At 46.6% G+C, this 17,114-nt stretch overlaps 1 protein-coding gene across 1 annotated transcript; it reads right to left on the reverse strand.

Annotated features, from left to right (window-relative positions):
* Window positions 1–3,293: 3,293 nt before the first annotated feature.
* Window positions 3,294–15,648, reverse strand: LOC110568163 (carcinoembryonic antigen-related cell adhesion molecule 6-like). Its single transcript, XM_021670413.2, has 6 exons — window positions 15,497–15,648; window positions 14,267–14,626; window positions 9,191–9,469; window positions 8,548–8,802; window positions 5,181–5,303; window positions 3,294–3,456 (listed from the first exon to the last, which is right to left on the reverse strand). The coding sequence occupies exons 1-5, from the start codon at window positions 15,558–15,560 to the stop codon at window positions 5,221–5,223; spliced, it is 1,041 nt and encodes a 346-aa protein (XP_021526088.2). The 5' UTR covers window positions 15,561–15,648; the 3' UTR covers window positions 3,294–3,456; window positions 5,181–5,220.
* Between the last annotated feature and the right edge of the window lie 1,466 nt (window positions 15,649–17,114).

Genomic DNA, 17,114 nt, shown 5'->3' on the forward strand with positions numbered 1-17,114 from the left:
GGAATACACGGGGTGAATGTGGCTTCTGTGGTAATTACTGTCTCCTGGTGGGGGTGGGGAGCATCTAAGAATATGTTGTAGGCTCAAATAATTTTTCTAAAAGCCAAGCCTGAGGGGTGCCTTGCAAATTAGCATAACTTTTGCCAAAAAAACCCCATTGATCTTTTTAATGGAAAGCATTGGTTTTGCTGAAGAAAATCCCTCTTGTGGCTTAAATCATTCCTTTTGTCTCCGTGCTATCCTACTTTATAAAGAGAAAGACTAAAGAAGAGTGAATAAGGAAGCACACAGATAAATTAACAGGACAGAATCGGGACTGGTATGTGTAAGTTAAGGGGACGTATGTATCTTTTTTTTTTTTGAGACGGAGTTTTGCTCTTTTGCTCTTGTTGCCCAGGCTGGAGTTCAGCGGTGTGATCTCGGCTCACTGCAACCTCCACTTCCTGGGTTCAAGCGATTCTCCTGCCTCAGCCTCCTGAGTAGCTGGGATTACAGGTGCCTGTCACCATGCCTGGCTAATTTTTGTATTTTTAGTAGAGTCAGGGTTTCACCATGTTGGTCAGGTTGGTCTTGAACTCCTGACCTCAGGTGATCCACCCGCCTTGGCCTCCCAAAGTGCTGGGATTACAGGCGTGAGCCACTGTGCCCGGCTGTATGTATACATTTTATGTGAACATAAAAAGGACCTCTTGTTTTAAACAGATCTCTTCATATAAATAATGTGGGCTTTCTTGAGTGGATAGTAGACTCCATCACAAGAACATTCCAGCAGAATCATGAGAGAATGGGTTGTTGGCTTCTTTGCTAACTGAGTAGACTGTGTAAGTTGCTGAAGAGAAACAAGATGAAGGAGCAGATGGGTGAGGGTGAAAGGAAAGGTCTGAAAGGAATGTTTACCAAGGGCTCATCAGGTACCAGTCTCTGTGTCTAAGGCCTTACACATCTTAAGTTTCTCTTTCACTGTCATTTTCTGATGCAGTCAGAGTCACCCTTGTGCTGCAGATGAGAAAAGCCTGTGGGAGGTGAAGTGAGTGGTCCAGGGTCATCCAGCCAGTTCATAGCAGAGCTGGTGTGTTTCACCTCACAGTCTGTGCTCTTGTCTGTGATTCAGACAGAAAAGTGAGACAAAGAAGGAAGACAAAGCAAATTTTTGTTGTGGGTGCCTAACACAGGTACCTTTTGTCAACTTTACCCACAACAAAAAATCGCTTTGCCTTCCTTCTGGAATTACAAATGTGAGCCGCTGCGCCTGGCCAGCATGAGGGTTTTCCCTTGAAATTTACATTGAGTTGTCCACCTCCAGCTTACAGAGCTTCAGGAACAGAGCAGACCTTGTTCTTAGTGATTCCATGGGATAGAATGGGATTGGAGGACGCTGGAAACAGATGCTTGGTGCTGCAGAGAAAAACCAGCACTGAGACAAAGGTTCTCTCAGCAAGGCAATCTTTACTTTCTGTAGGAAAGGTGCTCCCATTAGCCATCTTGCCAAGAGGGTACAATGAACAAAGGCAAAGCAGACATATTTACCTTTTACGTATTTGGGGTCATCTTTACTGCTGTGTCTGATCTCTGTTGGTGGGAGCCAGACCTCACATTCTAAACCAAACTCGATTAGCTAACAACTTAAAACTTTTCTAAACAGGCAAAAGCAATGGAGAACAAAGAGGAAGTCTAAATAAGGAAGGGGCATAGCTGTGGGCTGGGACATGCCTGTGAGCACGTCCAGCACAGGCATCGTGGTTAAAGCACAAGGACACAGAACGTACTATGTGCCTGTGAGCACGCCTAACAGCTGCATACGACGGGGCTTAACAAAGAGTTATGAGCAAAAAGCAAAAAGGCTTTGAAGAAAGTGTTTAAAACAAACTATTATTTCGAACACTTATGATTCATTCTTTAACAAGGAAGGAAACTTTGAAGAGAAACTTTTCTATTTTCCACAGAGGAGCAGGAAGAATTCAGGGCCCAGTCCAGTCTACAGGTGAATAATGAAAACTAAAAAGCAATAAGCAGAGCTGTGATGTCATAACAGGTGCACTATAGACTTTTCCAGCATAATTCTTCTCTCCACAGGCGTCTCTGTTTCTACCAAAGATAATCCCAGTAAGACATATTTGTTTTCCGAATAAGTTTAGTCTCACCAAACTTGGCCTCATTCTTTGAGTGCAGTGAGAGTAGCAGTTGACCACATAGTCTTTTTAAGTTTGCTTTTCTGGAATTTTTTATAAGGAATCTCAGATTAAACTTTTAGAAACCTCTAGCCATGAGGAAGCCAAGCCAAGGCCGACTTCAGACTTTGCTTCAATGCCTATGGGTTCATCTATGTATATTCTCAAATATAACATCCCAGTCAAAGCCTGGGTAATATAACCAATATTTCAAATGTATCCTTGTTATGAAGGGAGCAGATTTTTATTGAGCAAATAACTATATTATTTTATTATATCATATTAATAATTTTAATCATTAATAATCATTAATGAAATTAATTAGAATATTAATAACAAATAATTGTTAAATAATTATTAGAATTATTATATTATAATTATCACAAGCTGCAAAAATAAATATATTTATAAGAATTTATTTTATGATAATCAACATTAATATTAACAACTATATTTATTGTGGAAATAACTATATTATTATAAAGATATAAATATTCATGAATAGTTTCCAAATTCTGGAGCAGTCAGGTAGGGAGAAAATGTAAATGTTCCAATTTTTGTTCACAAAAGTATACTTTACTAAATTACTGTAAACTCTAGATAGCTTAAGAGAAAAAATGTTTTTCCTGAAATCTGGGAAACAAAACACTTAAAGAATCCTCAAGATTTCAAATAAAAAAATCTTAAAAATATTATTTTCATTATTATCATTGAGTCCCATGAAATTAATTATTTTCTCTGCTTGTTCTTGGTTGGCGGTTTCACGAAGCTATTGGTTTGTTAAAATTTCGGAAATTCTGGCCGGACGCGGTGACTCAAGCCTGTAATCCCAGCACTTTGGGAGGCCGAGGCGGGTGGATCACGAGGTCGAGAGATCGAGACCATCCTGGTCAACATGGTGAAACCCCGTCTCTATTAATACAAAAAAATTAGCTGGGCACGGTGGCGCGTGCCTGTAATCCCAGCTACTCAGGAGGCTGAGGCAGGAGAATTGCCTGAACCCAGGAGGCGGAGGTTGCGGTGAGCCGAGATCGCGCCATTGCACTCCAGCCTGGGTAACAAGAGCGAGACTCCGTCTCAAAAAAAAAAAAACAAAAAAAACAAAAAAAACAAAAAAAAAAAAAAAAAATTTCGGAAATTCTTAAATGGTCCAATGGTAAGATTTTAATGCTATTAGAAAATTGTATTCAAGAGTACATGTCAGAGTCTTTTCTGTAAATATCCTCGATGAAGCAGTTTTGGATGGTGGCTGATTGCAAATGCTTTAAGGAAGAATCAAACCAATTGTCTGTGAATGACAAAGAGATTGAAAATGAGTATGGTTACAAACCTGGGTAGAGTTCATTATGACAAGAATGCAACTCACACAGATATTTAGCTACTTCTGTGGCATATGGTATTATGGCTGATAATCTGTTAGATTTCTGGGAATCTCATATAATTTTTGGAACACTCACATCAATAACATACCCATAAATGTAACTTAGAGAAGGTTTGGCATCACTTGTCATTTGACATTGCTTCCCATATAATTTAACATATCAAATAAGATGTCTTTTCCATTCGGTTTCTGTTTCTCAATTAGATTACTGAGTTCTTGGTGGAGCCCATTAATGAATAAGGCCAACAAAGTACCGGACTACACATGTTGAAAAAGCTCTGGGCCAGGCGCGGTGGCTCACGCCTGTAATCCCAGCACTTTGGGAGGCTGAGATGGGTGGATCATGAGGTCAGGAGTTCAAGACTAGCCTGGCCAAGATGGAGAAACCCCATCTCTTAAAAAAAAAAAGAAAGAAAAAAAGAAAAAGCTCCAGAGGCAATTCTAATACTCCTAGCTAAAAACCATGGGTTTAGCCCCCAGTCCTACCTATTAGAACAGGGGTTCTCCATCCTGGCTACACACTAGTAGCATCTTGGGAGGCTTAAAAATTACCAATGCCTGGGTCCCCAGACCAATAAATCAGAATTTATGGTTGAGGCTTGAGCATCAGTTTTTTTAAATGTTTCTGAGTGATTCCAATGTGTAGCTATATTTCCCATCAGATTTCTCTGATTTCTTGTGGCACTCACTCCTTTCTAGTTGGGTATTATGATTATTTTTAGGTCTTATCTTCTGTTCTATGCTTTATGTTCCCTGGTGGTAGGGAACGTGCCTTCTTCATTTCCGTATCTGTTATGCACACATGAATTGATTGTCAGTAAAGGGTTCTCAGCACATGCAGGATGTGTCCTGAGTCCAAAGTTCACATGTTAATGCTACACAGTCTTTGTTCTCCATGAGATAAGAGGTTGCTTGTGATGAACGGTGTGGGGGAGTCCACAGTGCAGGTGGTGGAGGGGAGATCACCCTGTTTCTAGGTGTAACATTGAAACTAAGAATTCTACGTGCATCTGTTCTCACACTACTATTAAAAAAAAACACACAAGAAAAAGAATTCTTTGTGCATGGGGGTAAAGGGGCAGGATGTGTAGAGAATCAGGTCTAACTAAGATAAAGGAATTATACTGGGAAGTAGAGGTAAAGGAAGTAGAAAGGATTAGTAAAGAGAAGAAATTTGAACTTATCTGATAGACCGCAGTAGTCCTTTGCGGCTTCTTGAGTAGGTGAGTGAACTAGATTTTAGGAAGGTAATGAGGCAGCCATATGCAAGAAAGATTTCAGACACTGGCAACAAGGGGTCAAGCAGGACTTTGAGCAGCTGTTGAGGTTTATGGGAACGGAGAGAAGGACCCAAGTGAGAGATGTTACTAAAGGACCAAGAGGCATTGACAATGTATTGAATCTGGGAAACAAATGAGCAGAGGCTGGGGATCACTATGTCTAATAGACAGTGGAGTACAGGGAGCATGAAGAGTAGGGAGGAATAGACCAGCAGGAATTCGTGTGAGAAGCAGGAGTTTAGGGGTAGAAGGAGGAGATCCGGTCCCAGATATAAGTGAAAAAGTTTTTCCCTCTCCCAAGCATGGTGGTCAGCCCTGCAGGAAATAGGACAAGAGGAAAGGCCACCATACCTGCCAGTCTTCCTGAAATACCGAAAATACACCAGGGCTGCTATATCAGAACCACGCTGGCCAGCACTCCAATCAGGATGCTGACAGTGGTCCCAGCTGAGAGGACAGGAGAACTATCTGGTACTGAAAAAAAAAAAAAAGAGAGAGAGAAGGAATGAAGGTGATGTTATTTTACAGTGGGGTGCCCCAAGAACCAGCTCTCAACATGTAGTCTTGACTTGTTTCTTCAAGGAATACACTAGTTTTGTGGGAAGGTTGCGATTTTTTTCTCTCTTACTAGGTTTCTAGGTTGGTGATCAGTCTTCTGTCAATTTCATCCTGGTCTTTCTGCACTCAGATATTTCTGAAGGCTTTGAAATTTGAGAAAGACGGATTGCTATTTTTGCGTTTCATTAGAACTTTCTATCTTTTCATAGTTGCATCTTTTTCTGTGTCTCAATTGTGGCAGCCATGAATAAGAGCCTGTTGGGTCTCTACGGCAGGGACTTGATTGACAGAAGGCCCAGGCTAGTGCATTCTGAATTTACCATGTTCTTTGCACAGAGAACTCACTTCTCATGGGCTCCCACCAGGCGAATGAAAGCAAGCGCAGCTCTTTGAGACCCTGCTTCACTCTCATGGGTGAGGGGTTCAAGGACTCCCCATCGGTCTTGTGGAAACTCAGAATGGCACTGCTATCTAAAACTTCCCTCCTTCTCTTTCTCCTTCTCAGGAATCAGATCTGCATCATGGTCTGAGGGTTCTCTTAGGCTCCTCTCACTGCTACTCCACCTTCTTTCACAACTGTTTTCCCCAGTGAGTTATCTTGCACCTCTGATCCCATCTTGGCTGCATCTCAGTGGATGAAAGCTACCAGGCTTGATTCTTTGCACTTTGTTTCCTCTCTCCTGTGTTTAGCCAGTAGCCATGTCCTGGTGGGTTTCCGTTTGGTACTTATTCCTCACCAGTCAACTCAGGCTGATGATTAACGCTATGTTAGCTACTGTTGAGGGGCACCTCCTATGTGCCAGGCCCTGTGCTGAATACTTTACCTGTATCTCATTTGATTGATACAAGAACCCTCTTGGGTAGACATAATTTCCATTTTACAGATGAAAAGACAGAGGCTTAGAGTGATGAGAAAACTTATCCGAAGTCATATGGTTAGTGACAGGTAGATTTGGGATTTGGCTCTAGAACTACCTGACTTCAAGGGTAATGGTGACAATATTAATAATAATAGCTAATATGTATGAAGCTTTTCTTTGTGTGTGACATTTTGCTGAAGTCTTAATCAAATATTACATGAAATCTTGAAAACAATACTATGAAACAGGCGCTGTTATTTCAATTTTCATTTTTTCCATCCATTTCCTAGTGATGAGAATTATTACAATTTTCAGTTGAAGAATTGAAGGCTCAGAGAAGTTAAAAATCTTGTGTAAGAAATTGATAGTGGTAAATACATTAAAATAAAGAGAGACCTCAAATCAACAACCTAACTTTATGGATTCAGGACATAGAAAAAGAACAAACTCAACCCAAAGACAGTGAGTGAAGGAAACAATAATTGGAGTTGAAATAAATAAAATGGAAGCTAGAAAAACAATAAAGAGAATCAAGGAAACCAAAAGTTGGTTCTTCAAAACAGGTCAACGAAATTGACATTCACTAGATAGATTGACTACAAGAAAAAGAGAGAAGATTCAAATTACTAAAATCATAAATGAAAATGGGGGCATGGTGGCTCACACCTTTAATTCCAGCACCCTGGTAGATCAAAGCAAGAGGATTGCTTGAGGTCAGAAGGTCAAGACCAGCCTATGCAACATAGGGAGATACAGTCTCTACAATTTTTTTTTTAAAACTAGCCAGGCATGTTAGCACATGCCTATAGTCCCAGCTCCTCAGGAGGCTGAGGTAGGAGGATCACTTGAGCCCAGGGGGTTGACCCAGCTACTTAGGAGGCTGAGGTAGGAGGATCATTTGAGTCCAGGGGGTTGAGCCTGCAGGTAAGCTATGATCAAACCACTGCACTCCAGCCTGGGTTGGGCTACAGAGTGAGACCTACTCTCAAAAAAAAAAATGAGAGAGAGAGAAAATGATAACATTGCTACCAATTCTACAGAAATAATAATGATTACAAGAGTGTGATGAATAATTGATTGGCTAAATATTGTTACTACTTATAGGTCTATTCAGATTTTTTGTGTGTTCCCAGGAATTTGTCCATTTCATCTAGGTTATCCAATCTGTTGCATACTCACAGGGACTCTGCGTGGAAGGGCATGGGCATTGCCAAAAAGTGTAGCCCAACCCAGGCTGGAGTGCAGTGCGTTGATCATAGCTTCAACCGCCTGGGCTCAAATGATCCTCCTGGCTCTGGCCAGGAGTTTGATGGGAACAGAGTTTCATTTTGGGAGGAAGAAAAGAGTTCTGTGGGTGGACGATGGTGATGGTAGCCAGTGGAAATGTGTTTAATACCACGGCCCTGCACACATGGAAAGGTTAAAGTGGTAAGTCCTATTTAGATATAAAGTGGCTGGTAGTCTTACCCTCTCTATAAATACACACTTTTTGACACAGCCCATTCCCTGCCATGCAGAGTCCCTGTGAGTGAATCTCCCGATTTCTCCAACTGTGCATCACTCAGTGTCCTCTGTGCTGTGTCCCACGTGCTGCGCCCACAGCCTCATACAGCTGGTGACTTCAGAGCCAGGACAAGCTCAGGAGTCTGCCCTGAGGCTCCACGTCTTTCCATTTTCCTGCAGCCTGACGTGGGGGAGGCTTTGGTGTTGATTTGCAGCTTGATTTTGCCTGATTCAGGACAGACCCCCTGGGTACCTTCTCCATATGCCCTGTCCCAGCTTAGGCGGCTTCAGGGCACGGTCAGTCACTGGGAGAGCTGGGAGCAGAGATGGGGGCAGAGTCTGAGCTGCTCTTCCATCATCCAAAAGGCTTCCTCCTCTCTTTTAAGGAAAAAGTGTGAGCTCATTTCAAAGCCTCCTGTCCCTTGTAGCTTATGAAGTAGGTAAAAGAACACAAAGAGGTGACAGAAAGGGAATTGTTGGTGACAGAGAGAAGCAACTTGCCCCTGAGGACCCTTCCTCCTTCTTCCTCTGTGAAGCCCCTTTTACTACCCAGCGCTCAGGGCTGAGGGAACCCTCTCCTCGTATTTCAGGACGGCCCAAAGTCAGACGTGAGAAATCAAAAAAAAAACAAGGGGAAGAGAGTCTACAGAGGTGAACTGGGAGGGTTCGGGGGCAGAATTTGGGATTTGCTTGTGCCCCTTAAATACAGATTGGGAAAGAAAATTTCTTCCTGACTCTTCTCTGAAAACCAGACTCCACCTGAAAACGTGATGCCAAAGCTTCATGGATCCACTTACCAGAGACTGTGATGATCCTGCTTGTGGTGCTGTTGTGGCCAGTGGCCGAGTTGTGGGCATGGCACATATAGGATCCGCTGTGATCCACAGTGATGTTGGGGATAAAGAGCGCTTGTGTGGATTGCTGGAACGTCCCATCGATAAGCCAGGAGTACTGTGCAGGTGGGCTAGAGGCTGCGTGGCAGGAGAGGTTCAGATTTTCCCCTGGACGGTAATTGGAGTTTGAGGGGGAAATGGTGGGAACATCTGGGCCATCTGGAGGAAAGAGAATAAAGCCACAGGTGATGTCATCAGAGGGAAGCAGATGTTCCTGGTCTGTGGAAGGGCCACAGTGTCCCCCGAGTCATATCACAACCCTGAAGTCTCAACCAAATCCCCGCTAGTCCCCTTAGCCAAAGTCTAAGACATTCACCTGTTTGCTCCATTAGAAAATGTGCACTCTGAGCCTCCCAGGACAGGAGCAGCCCCTCCCCTCCTTTATTGGTCAAGGCTTGGTCTGCTCAGGTTTGCCTGGGGCAGGAAGTCATGGCCAGCCTGGGTGAGGATCTGAGTCCTTAGATCTGAGAGGGACTGAGAGACCTGGGCTCTGGCCGTGTGGATTTGAGCTGGCAGCCTGGGTCACAGAGGAACAGAAGGTACTCACAGCGGACATCCAGGGTGACTGCGTCACTGCGGTTTGCACTCACTGGGTTCTGTATTTCACACTCATAGGTTCCTGCGTCATTCCTTGTGACACTGAGTAGAGTGAGGGTCCTGTTGTCACTGGACAGCTGCAGCCTGGGACTCACCTGGAGGCTCTGACCATTTACCCACCACAGGTAGGTTGTGTCCTGAATCTCAGGTTCACAGGTTAAGGCCACAGCATCCTCGTCCTCCACGGGGTTGGAGTTGTTGCTGGTGATGTTGGGCTTGGGCAGCTCCGCTGTGCAGAAAACAGAGAGAAGAAGACCCTGTGTGGCACCTGTGATTCCTCCACGGGAATCTCAATCAGAGTTGGCATCCCTCGCCTCTCAGCCCACTTGAGTCCTTAAAAACCTGTGGCAGGTGTATGTGTCACAAGACAGATGCACGAGGATCAGATTGTGTGAGACCACCTGTCCTGTGTGGGAGAAGCACAGCCTTTCTCAAGTGTGAACTGAGCAGCAGCATTGGGTCATGGACAGACACAGGACCCGGGGTCACAACCCCTGGTGCTTCTCCTGGTTACTCCCTGACCAGCTGACTGCCTGGCTTCCCTTGGGGTCCTCACCTGAAACATTCAGGTGCTGGGTCTTTTCAAGCTTCAGTCCTACTTTGCACCCCCCTAGCGGTATTTTCTCTGTGGCTTCCTTTTCCAAGAACATTCTAGTGATGGGTGATAATGGGACTTCTTATTGTCCCTAAACCCCGAGGGAAAAACTGTGCTGCCTGGCCTGGGACTGGATGTTTCAGCAGAAATAGCACATGGGACACCAGGGGCCAGCCTGGAGGTCAGTTCAGTCATCAGGCAGTGGAACCACAAGTTTTTCCCAGGTGTTTAATAATGACTGACTTGACCCAGTGACCCCTAAAGATAGAGCAGAATTCAGAGAATGATCTAGAAGAGAGTGAAGGGGACAGGCAGGAGCTGCCTGAATTTAACAGCAGAACCGTGTTCCTTGTCTTTGGCCTTTCATGTTTATTCTCCTTCTGCAGAGGGCAGGTGAGGATGCTGTGGAACTTTCTAGAAATACATGTGGACGTTTGCAAATGCAGAACTGAGTGGTGGAAAGAGGGAGCATGAACTGCTGGAAAGCTGACCCTCAGGGGTCCTGTGTGTTTGACAGGTATGAGACAGAAATTTGGGAAGAAGTTTTGCAAATATTTTCTCCCATTGGACATTATGCCAAATGAAATAAATCACTCACAGGACAGATACCGTAGGATTCCACTTATGTGAGGTCCCTAGAGTAGTCACACTCATGGAATCAGAGTAGAATGGTGGTGGCCAGGGGTTGGGAGAGGCAGAATGGGGAGCTGGTCAATAGGTGTGCACTTCCAGTTATGTAGGATGAGGAGGTTCTAGAGATCTGCTGTTTAGCTTGGTGCTATAGTCCATACGGATTGAGTATCACTTATGCATAAGGCTCGGTGAGGAAAGAGACTCCTTTTTCCTGTCTCTTGTCTCAATGGAGGAGGAAGGAAAAGTTGAGACATAGCAGGCATGAAGTCAGTAGCAAAGTCTGGAGGTTAAAGATTAACCTCCCACCCTGACCCTTAATCACACTCCTATCTATAGATCGCAGGTGTAATATGGAGAAACACACTCATCCTAGCATTTGGGGAGGCCAAGGCAGGTGGATCATGAGGTCAAGAGATCGAGACCATCCTGGCCAACATGGTGAAACCCCATCTCTACTAAAAATACGAAAATTAGCTGGGTGTGGTGGAGCGTGCCTGTAGTCCCAGCTACTTGGGAGGCTGAAGCTGGAGAATCGCTTGAATCCAGGAGGGGAGATTGCAGTGAACCAAGATCACACCACTGCACTCCAGCCCGGGAGACAGAGCGAGACTCCGTCTCAAAAAAAAAAAGAAAAAGGTGTTTAGACCTTAGACCTCATGTTATGTTCTGAATATAGTAAAAAATAAAAGAAATTTGGGGGGAACATTTTTTTTCCATAAGTGGAGATTGTTATTAATGACCTAAAGATTGAAGGTCAATTGCTGGAAGTAGTAATATTTTTCTTGATCACATTCTAAGGTTTAGGTGTGCTGTGAATTCCAGCAGGATCACACTGTCCTCAAATAAAGATGCTGAAGTTGGTTTGAAATTAGCAACTCCCTGAGTAGGGAGAGCCCTACGAGTCCTTTTAAGGGAGCAGAACCGGCCAGAGAGGAAGTCTTAGGTGTGTCAATTGCATGAATGGAGGAATGATGCCAAATTAGCAGAAGCGGTCTGTGTTATGTTAGCGAATTTAGAAAGCGCTCCCTGCCCCTAATTCCTGTGCAGAGTTAGGCAAATAGGGGAGGAGCCCAAAACAGGCATGTGAAATGCCCTCTTCCTCTCCTCTCAACCTCAGAAAACACAACTAGAGTTTAAGCTCATCTGACCTGGGCAGAGTCTGCGTGAGATTCCAGTGACTGGTACACTTCTCAGTCTAGTGAACCCCACCTTATGGCAATGGCAGCATCGTGAGGATGCAGGTGTATGTGGCATGGGCAGGAAACCCATCAGACAGCACCTGCCTGGCCAGCTCCAGCTGGGGAAGTTCCCAGGAATGACTGGAGGACGTGAGACTCACACCAAGATGAGGACGGGAGTCAAATGGGTGAAATGAGCACGTGGGCTTTGGGGACAGCAGACCTGTCCTTCTGCCTCTGACCCTCTGGTGAGTCAGTGTAGAGAGTGGATGGAGGAGTTGATCATCCCTGCCCCATGGCCTGTTCCACATGTCGGCCTCACTGGGGGAAAGAGTCCTGGGCAGGGACACAGTGGAAGCTCGTTCTCCTGGTGATCTGGGAACATTGGCTTATGATGGAGCCTGGCAGGGGCAGCTGCTAAGGCTGATTTCTGTGCCTTCCCTATTGCCTGGGAGGTGGATCAGGACACAGTGTGAGTTGGAAGGGGACAGGACTGCCAGCCTTGTTAGAGGGATTTTCTGGGGAAGGCCTAATGGTGGGAGGACGGGCATGGGCATCCCAGCTAGAATGAAGAGGGAGGAAGATGAGGGACACGGAGGAGCAGAAAGAGCCAGAGATATTTACAGCAGTAAGCAGTGGGAGCTACAGTGACCTCAGAGACCCCATGGACCAGGAGCCCCTTCGCTGCCTTAGACCAGGAGCAGGGAGACCTGAAAACCCTCCAATGACCAAGGAACCCCAGAGTCACATGAGGTGGGGTAGCTTTAGGGACAGGGGTTCAGAGGGATGGAACATGGATCTCAGCCCCTGAGGGACAAGAAACAGGTGTGGCCGGCCAGGCTCAGTGGCTCACGCCTGTAATCCCAGTACTTTGGGAGGCCAAGGTGGGAGGATCACCTGTCAGGAGTTCGAGACCAGCTAGGCCAACATGGAGAAACCCCGTCTCTACTAAAATACAAAAATTAGCCGGGCGTGAGGGCGTGCACCTGTAATCCCAGCTACTCAGAGGCTGAGGCAGGAGAATTGCTTGAGCTGGAAGGCGGAGGTTGCAGTGAGCCGAGATCACGCCACTGCACTCCAGCCTGGGCGACAGAGTGTGACTCTGTCTCCAAAAACAAAAACAAAACAACAAAACAAAAAAAACAGGTGCAGACAGAACTTCCTCGGATTCTGCATCCAGGAACAGTCTCTAAGAGCTTATGGATCCTTCCTTCATTCCTTCCTCCTTTCTTCCCTTCCTCATGAGAGAAGTCCTGAGTGAGCGTGTGTCTCCCTTTGGGCCTCTGCTGGTGCAGTGTGTGAATAGGGAGAGAAGGCAAAGTCCTCTCCTTTTTCCTTCCATGGGAGTGACACTGACACATCAGGAAACAGGATTTCAGGTGCAGCGAGGGGGTTGTGGGTCGAGGGGAGAGGCCTGGACAATCCCAGCACCGACTCTGTTATTTGAGGCAGGTGATTTAGTTCTAGAGTAAAACTGACTAATTCTCTATTTACTTCTCACTCTCCAGACCAGAATCTCCCTCTCTGAGCTGTGGATGCCCAAGACGAAAGGAAGCAAACCCACGACGGGTCTCGGTCTGCAGATGCCTAATAACAAACAGCCTCCCACCCCCGGTGGAGGAGAGGAGGCGGCTCTGGCTGCAGACAGACCTCACATGTCTCTAATCTGCCACCTATGGCCTGTGTGACCCTTGTTAGTGACTGTCTCCCTGCCCCTCGATTTCCTTTCAGTAAGTAGGATAAGGCTATTTGGCTGTGAGGTTGTTTGTGAATTAACCTCAAAGTATTTCCAATTACTTGACCTCAGCTCTGCACAGAGGAGCTGTCCAAGTGAAGAGCATCTATGATTATTTGCCTCCAAGAGAGAGGGCCCTGGGCCTGATCCCCGGTGGACAAGGAGCTGCCAGGAGCATCCTCTCTCCTCTGTTCCTCCCCCTGGGGACTCTGAACTTCCCAGGGAGTCACCTGTGTCCCCCCAGGGCAGTGGCTCATGCCCTAGTAATTTTTTCCACTTGTCCTTTCCATGTTGAGCCTCAAGTGGAGGAAGAGGTCCTGTCCTTGACTAGATGAGGCTCTGGGTGCTGGGCCCCGGCTGGTGACCAACTCCAGGAGTCATGGCCCTTGGATAGGCACATCCTTGCTCCCAGTCAGCCCTGCCCAGGAGGCCACCACACAGCCCTGGCACAGACTCCCCAGGATCACCTGGAATCAGGAACCAGGGACAAGGCTTTGCACAGGGGCTCAGCTCTAGGAAGACTAGAGCTTCTCAGTGCAGATCCCAGGGGGCCCCTCAGGCAGGCCGTGACCCAGTTCTCCAGGGTCTTCTCAGGGTCAGGTCCATGGGGAGACCATGGGGTGCTTGGCTGAGATGGACCTCCCCCTGCTGAGTCCCCCCATCAGACCGTCCTTCCTCTGTAGCGAGTGTCTGCAGGATCTGGATGCAGGAATGGGATTCTGATCTGTTGAAGTTCATCTCCCCTGTGTGTGTCCTGCACTAAATGCCCAAACCCTAACACAGGATATAATGCAGAGGGGACACAGGCACAGCCCAGCCCTGAGAATCCCGTGTGTGGGAAGCAGAACCGGCTGCAACACCCAGAGTTCATGGGGAAATACTCACGGTATACACGGAACTGGCCAGTTGCTTCTTCATTCACAAGATCTGCCGTTATGACTTGTAGCCTGTAGAATCCTGTGTCATTCAGGGTGACGTTCTGGATCAGCAGGGAGGCATTGGGGTATATTGTCTCTCGGCCGCTGTGTGCAGGCCCTGGGATAGTTTGTTGAGTTGTTGTTACATATCCCATAATTCGACGGGTGCTGTCCACGCTTTCCCCTTTGTACCAGTTGAAGCCGGCAGTATTCTGGGGCAGATTGTGGGTGAGTAGAAGAACCTCCTTCCCCTCTGCGACATTGGATGGCATGGATTCAATAGTGAGCTGGGCACTGGTGGGTGGGTTCCAGAAGGTTAGAAGTGAGGCTGGGAGAGAGGAGAGAGCATCAGTCAATATTAGGACCTGTGCATTGGGATGGAAGGATGGGGCCCTGGGTCCTGAGCAGGTCTCTTCATCCCTCCACCTTAGGGGGTGTGTGTGTGTGTGTGTGTGTGTGTGTGTGTGTGTGTGTCCTACTGGGTCAAAGTCAGCAGAGTGACTCCCATTCCCTTAGTGCCTCTGACCTTGTCATTTCTCTGGAATGCTCTTCCCCAGGGGTCTGCACGGCTCCCTCCCCACCGCCCTCAGATCCTGCTCACATCAGGGGATTCTTGGGAGACCCCTCCCCTGACACCTCCTCTAGAGACCCTGGGTCTTCCCTTTCTGACCTTTTCCAGCTCTGTTCCCTCCAGGGCTCTTGTCAACACCGGACCTCACACTCTAGATCTCTTTGCCTGTGTGTTTTCTTCTTCATGACAGCATGAGCTCCGTGAGGGCAGAGACTGGTCTGGTGCTTGTTGTATGTCACTGACTAAAACTGCAATACTGGTGGATGAGTTAATGAGTGTACCTAGTGGTTATTTTTCTACTTTGGATTGTTGGGTAAGGGCATTGTTTAGTGCCCTAGTTCTATTTTCATTTGGAGTGTCACCCTGATGTAGTTCTTATTCCTATCATTTTTCAGATTGTAGTGACCAATGATGATTAACTTGAAAAACGTTTTGAATTGATTTTCCTCCTTTTTTTTCAATCCCAGTGACTTTCCTGTTGTGACCCCTGTCTCTTTCTGGTGTTCTGTCTCCTCAGCCTTCAACAGAAGCCCTCTGTCCCCTCCCAGAGCCCTGTCCTCCCCAGGAGACCCCAGCCAGTCTCTGTGCTCCCTCCTCCCACACACTCACAGGGAGTCCTCCCCTCACCTGTAAGCAGGAATTCCCTCCAGGGGACATGCACTCTGCAGGGAGAGGCTGAGAGGGGCCCCATGGTCTCTGCTGTCTTCTCTGTCCTCCTCTGTGTAGGGGAGCTTGGGCTCCAGGAACGCTCTTGTCACGGCTGCTGTGACTGTCGGCTCTGCTGTCCTTCCTCCCTCTGTGCTGAGCCTCCTCCCAGGGCAGGAGCACTTTCCAGGGTCACATGGTTCATGGGTGTGGTCTCTGCTCAGGATTCCTCTGTCCCCTCCCCTCTCATTTCTGCCTCTTTTGTTCCTCCTCCTTTTCCCCTTCTGTCTGTATTCAGCTCCCCAGAAGAGGCTCTGAGAAGCAAGGCTTATTTGGACCCCTGTCCCATAACAGGACGACCCACCCTCCCCAGTGCTGACCTCTGCTGTGTCTGGTCTTTGGTCTGTCAGCACCAGGCAGAGTCCCTGTTATCCTCAGAGAATCCCCTCTATGTGTCCAGGATGTTCCCAGTGTTCTCACAAAGGTTGGATTTCCTCCCAGAAAGGAGGTCACAGACATGTTTGGGGTCCTAGAAATGGACACATCTAGGGGTAGAGCCCAGGTCTAACTTGTTCTTTCTGCAGCGCTATGTGACCCTAATTTCCTGGGAGTGGCTGAGAATGAAGCTGCATGGTGCTGTGGTATTGTCATCCAGACCTCAGACCGACTTTATGATTTTCTCTATAGCTTGTACCACTTTTATACTTTTTTAAATAATTAAATTTAGTTTACAAAACATCCTTGTCTTAGCAGGGCTCAGTGGCTCATACCTGTGATTCCAGCTTCTCAAGAGGCTGAGGAGAGGATTGCTTGAGGTCAGGAGTTGAAGACAAAATATTTTCATCTTAGGCAATATTGTTCATGAAATTACAGATTTGCTGTGTGCTTATGTTTTTTCCTATCATGCATTAAAATAAACACAGTTAAAGTTAAACAAAATTTATTTATGTTTCACCTAAAATCAGTTTTGAGAAACACTGATATAGTGGTATAAGCATGGACTTTTATATTCAGATAGATCTGGGGTCAGCTACTGGCTCTGTCACTTAACTGTGTTGACTTAGACAAGTCACTTGGCTTCTTTGAGCGTTGAATCCCTGATTTGTAAAATGAGAACGGTAAAATCCGCCCTACAGACTTGTTAGGAATGAGTGAGCTGCTGTGGGAGCCCAGTGCAGGTGGGTGTTGAGTATATGATGGTTATCATCATGGTTATTGCTATAGAATTCTGGTTATTTTCCAGAGAGAGTGTCTATGCTGGAATATTGGGCTTGTGGCTTTCTGCTAAAGTGCATGTGTGAAGAAATTACTTTCGCCTCTGCCGAGGGCAGTGGCTCACGCCCGTAATCCCAACACTTTGGGAGGCTGATGCGGGGGGATCACGGAGTCAGGAGATTGAGCCATCTTGGCCAACATGGTGAAACCTCGTCTTTACTAAAAATACAAAAATTAGCAGGGCGTGGTGGCGGGCACCGGTAATCCCAGCTACTCGGGAGGCTGAGGTAGGAGAATCGCTTGAACCCAGGAGGCTGAGGTTGCAGTGAGCCGAGATTGCGTCACTGCACTCAAGCCTGGCGACAGAATGAGACTCCGTCTCAAA

The sequence above is a fragment of the Aotus nancymaae genome, unplaced genomic scaffold (genome assembly GCF_030222135.1).
Source record: "Aotus nancymaae isolate 86718 unplaced genomic scaffold, 86718_ANA_hifiasm-v0.15.2.pri h1tg000028l, whole genome shotgun sequence".
NCBI lineage: Eukaryota > Metazoa > Chordata > Mammalia > Primates > Aotidae > Aotus > Aotus nancymaae.

Excerpts from the sequence above, each read along its gene's own strand:
- LOC110568163 (XM_021670413.2), bottom strand. The coding sequence starts at position 15,560 with ATGGGGCCCCTCTCAGCCTCTCCCTGCAGAGTGCATGTCCCCTGGAGG. Across the intron at positions 8,803-9,190 it reads AGTCACCCTGGATGTCCGCT|ATGGCCCAGATGTTCCCACC; the intron begins GTGAGTACCTTC and ends TCTTTCCTCCAG. Across the intron at positions 5,304-8,547 it reads CAGGATCATCACAGTCTCTG|TACCAGATAGTTCTCCTGTC; the intron begins GTAAGTGGATCC and ends TTTTTTTTTCAG.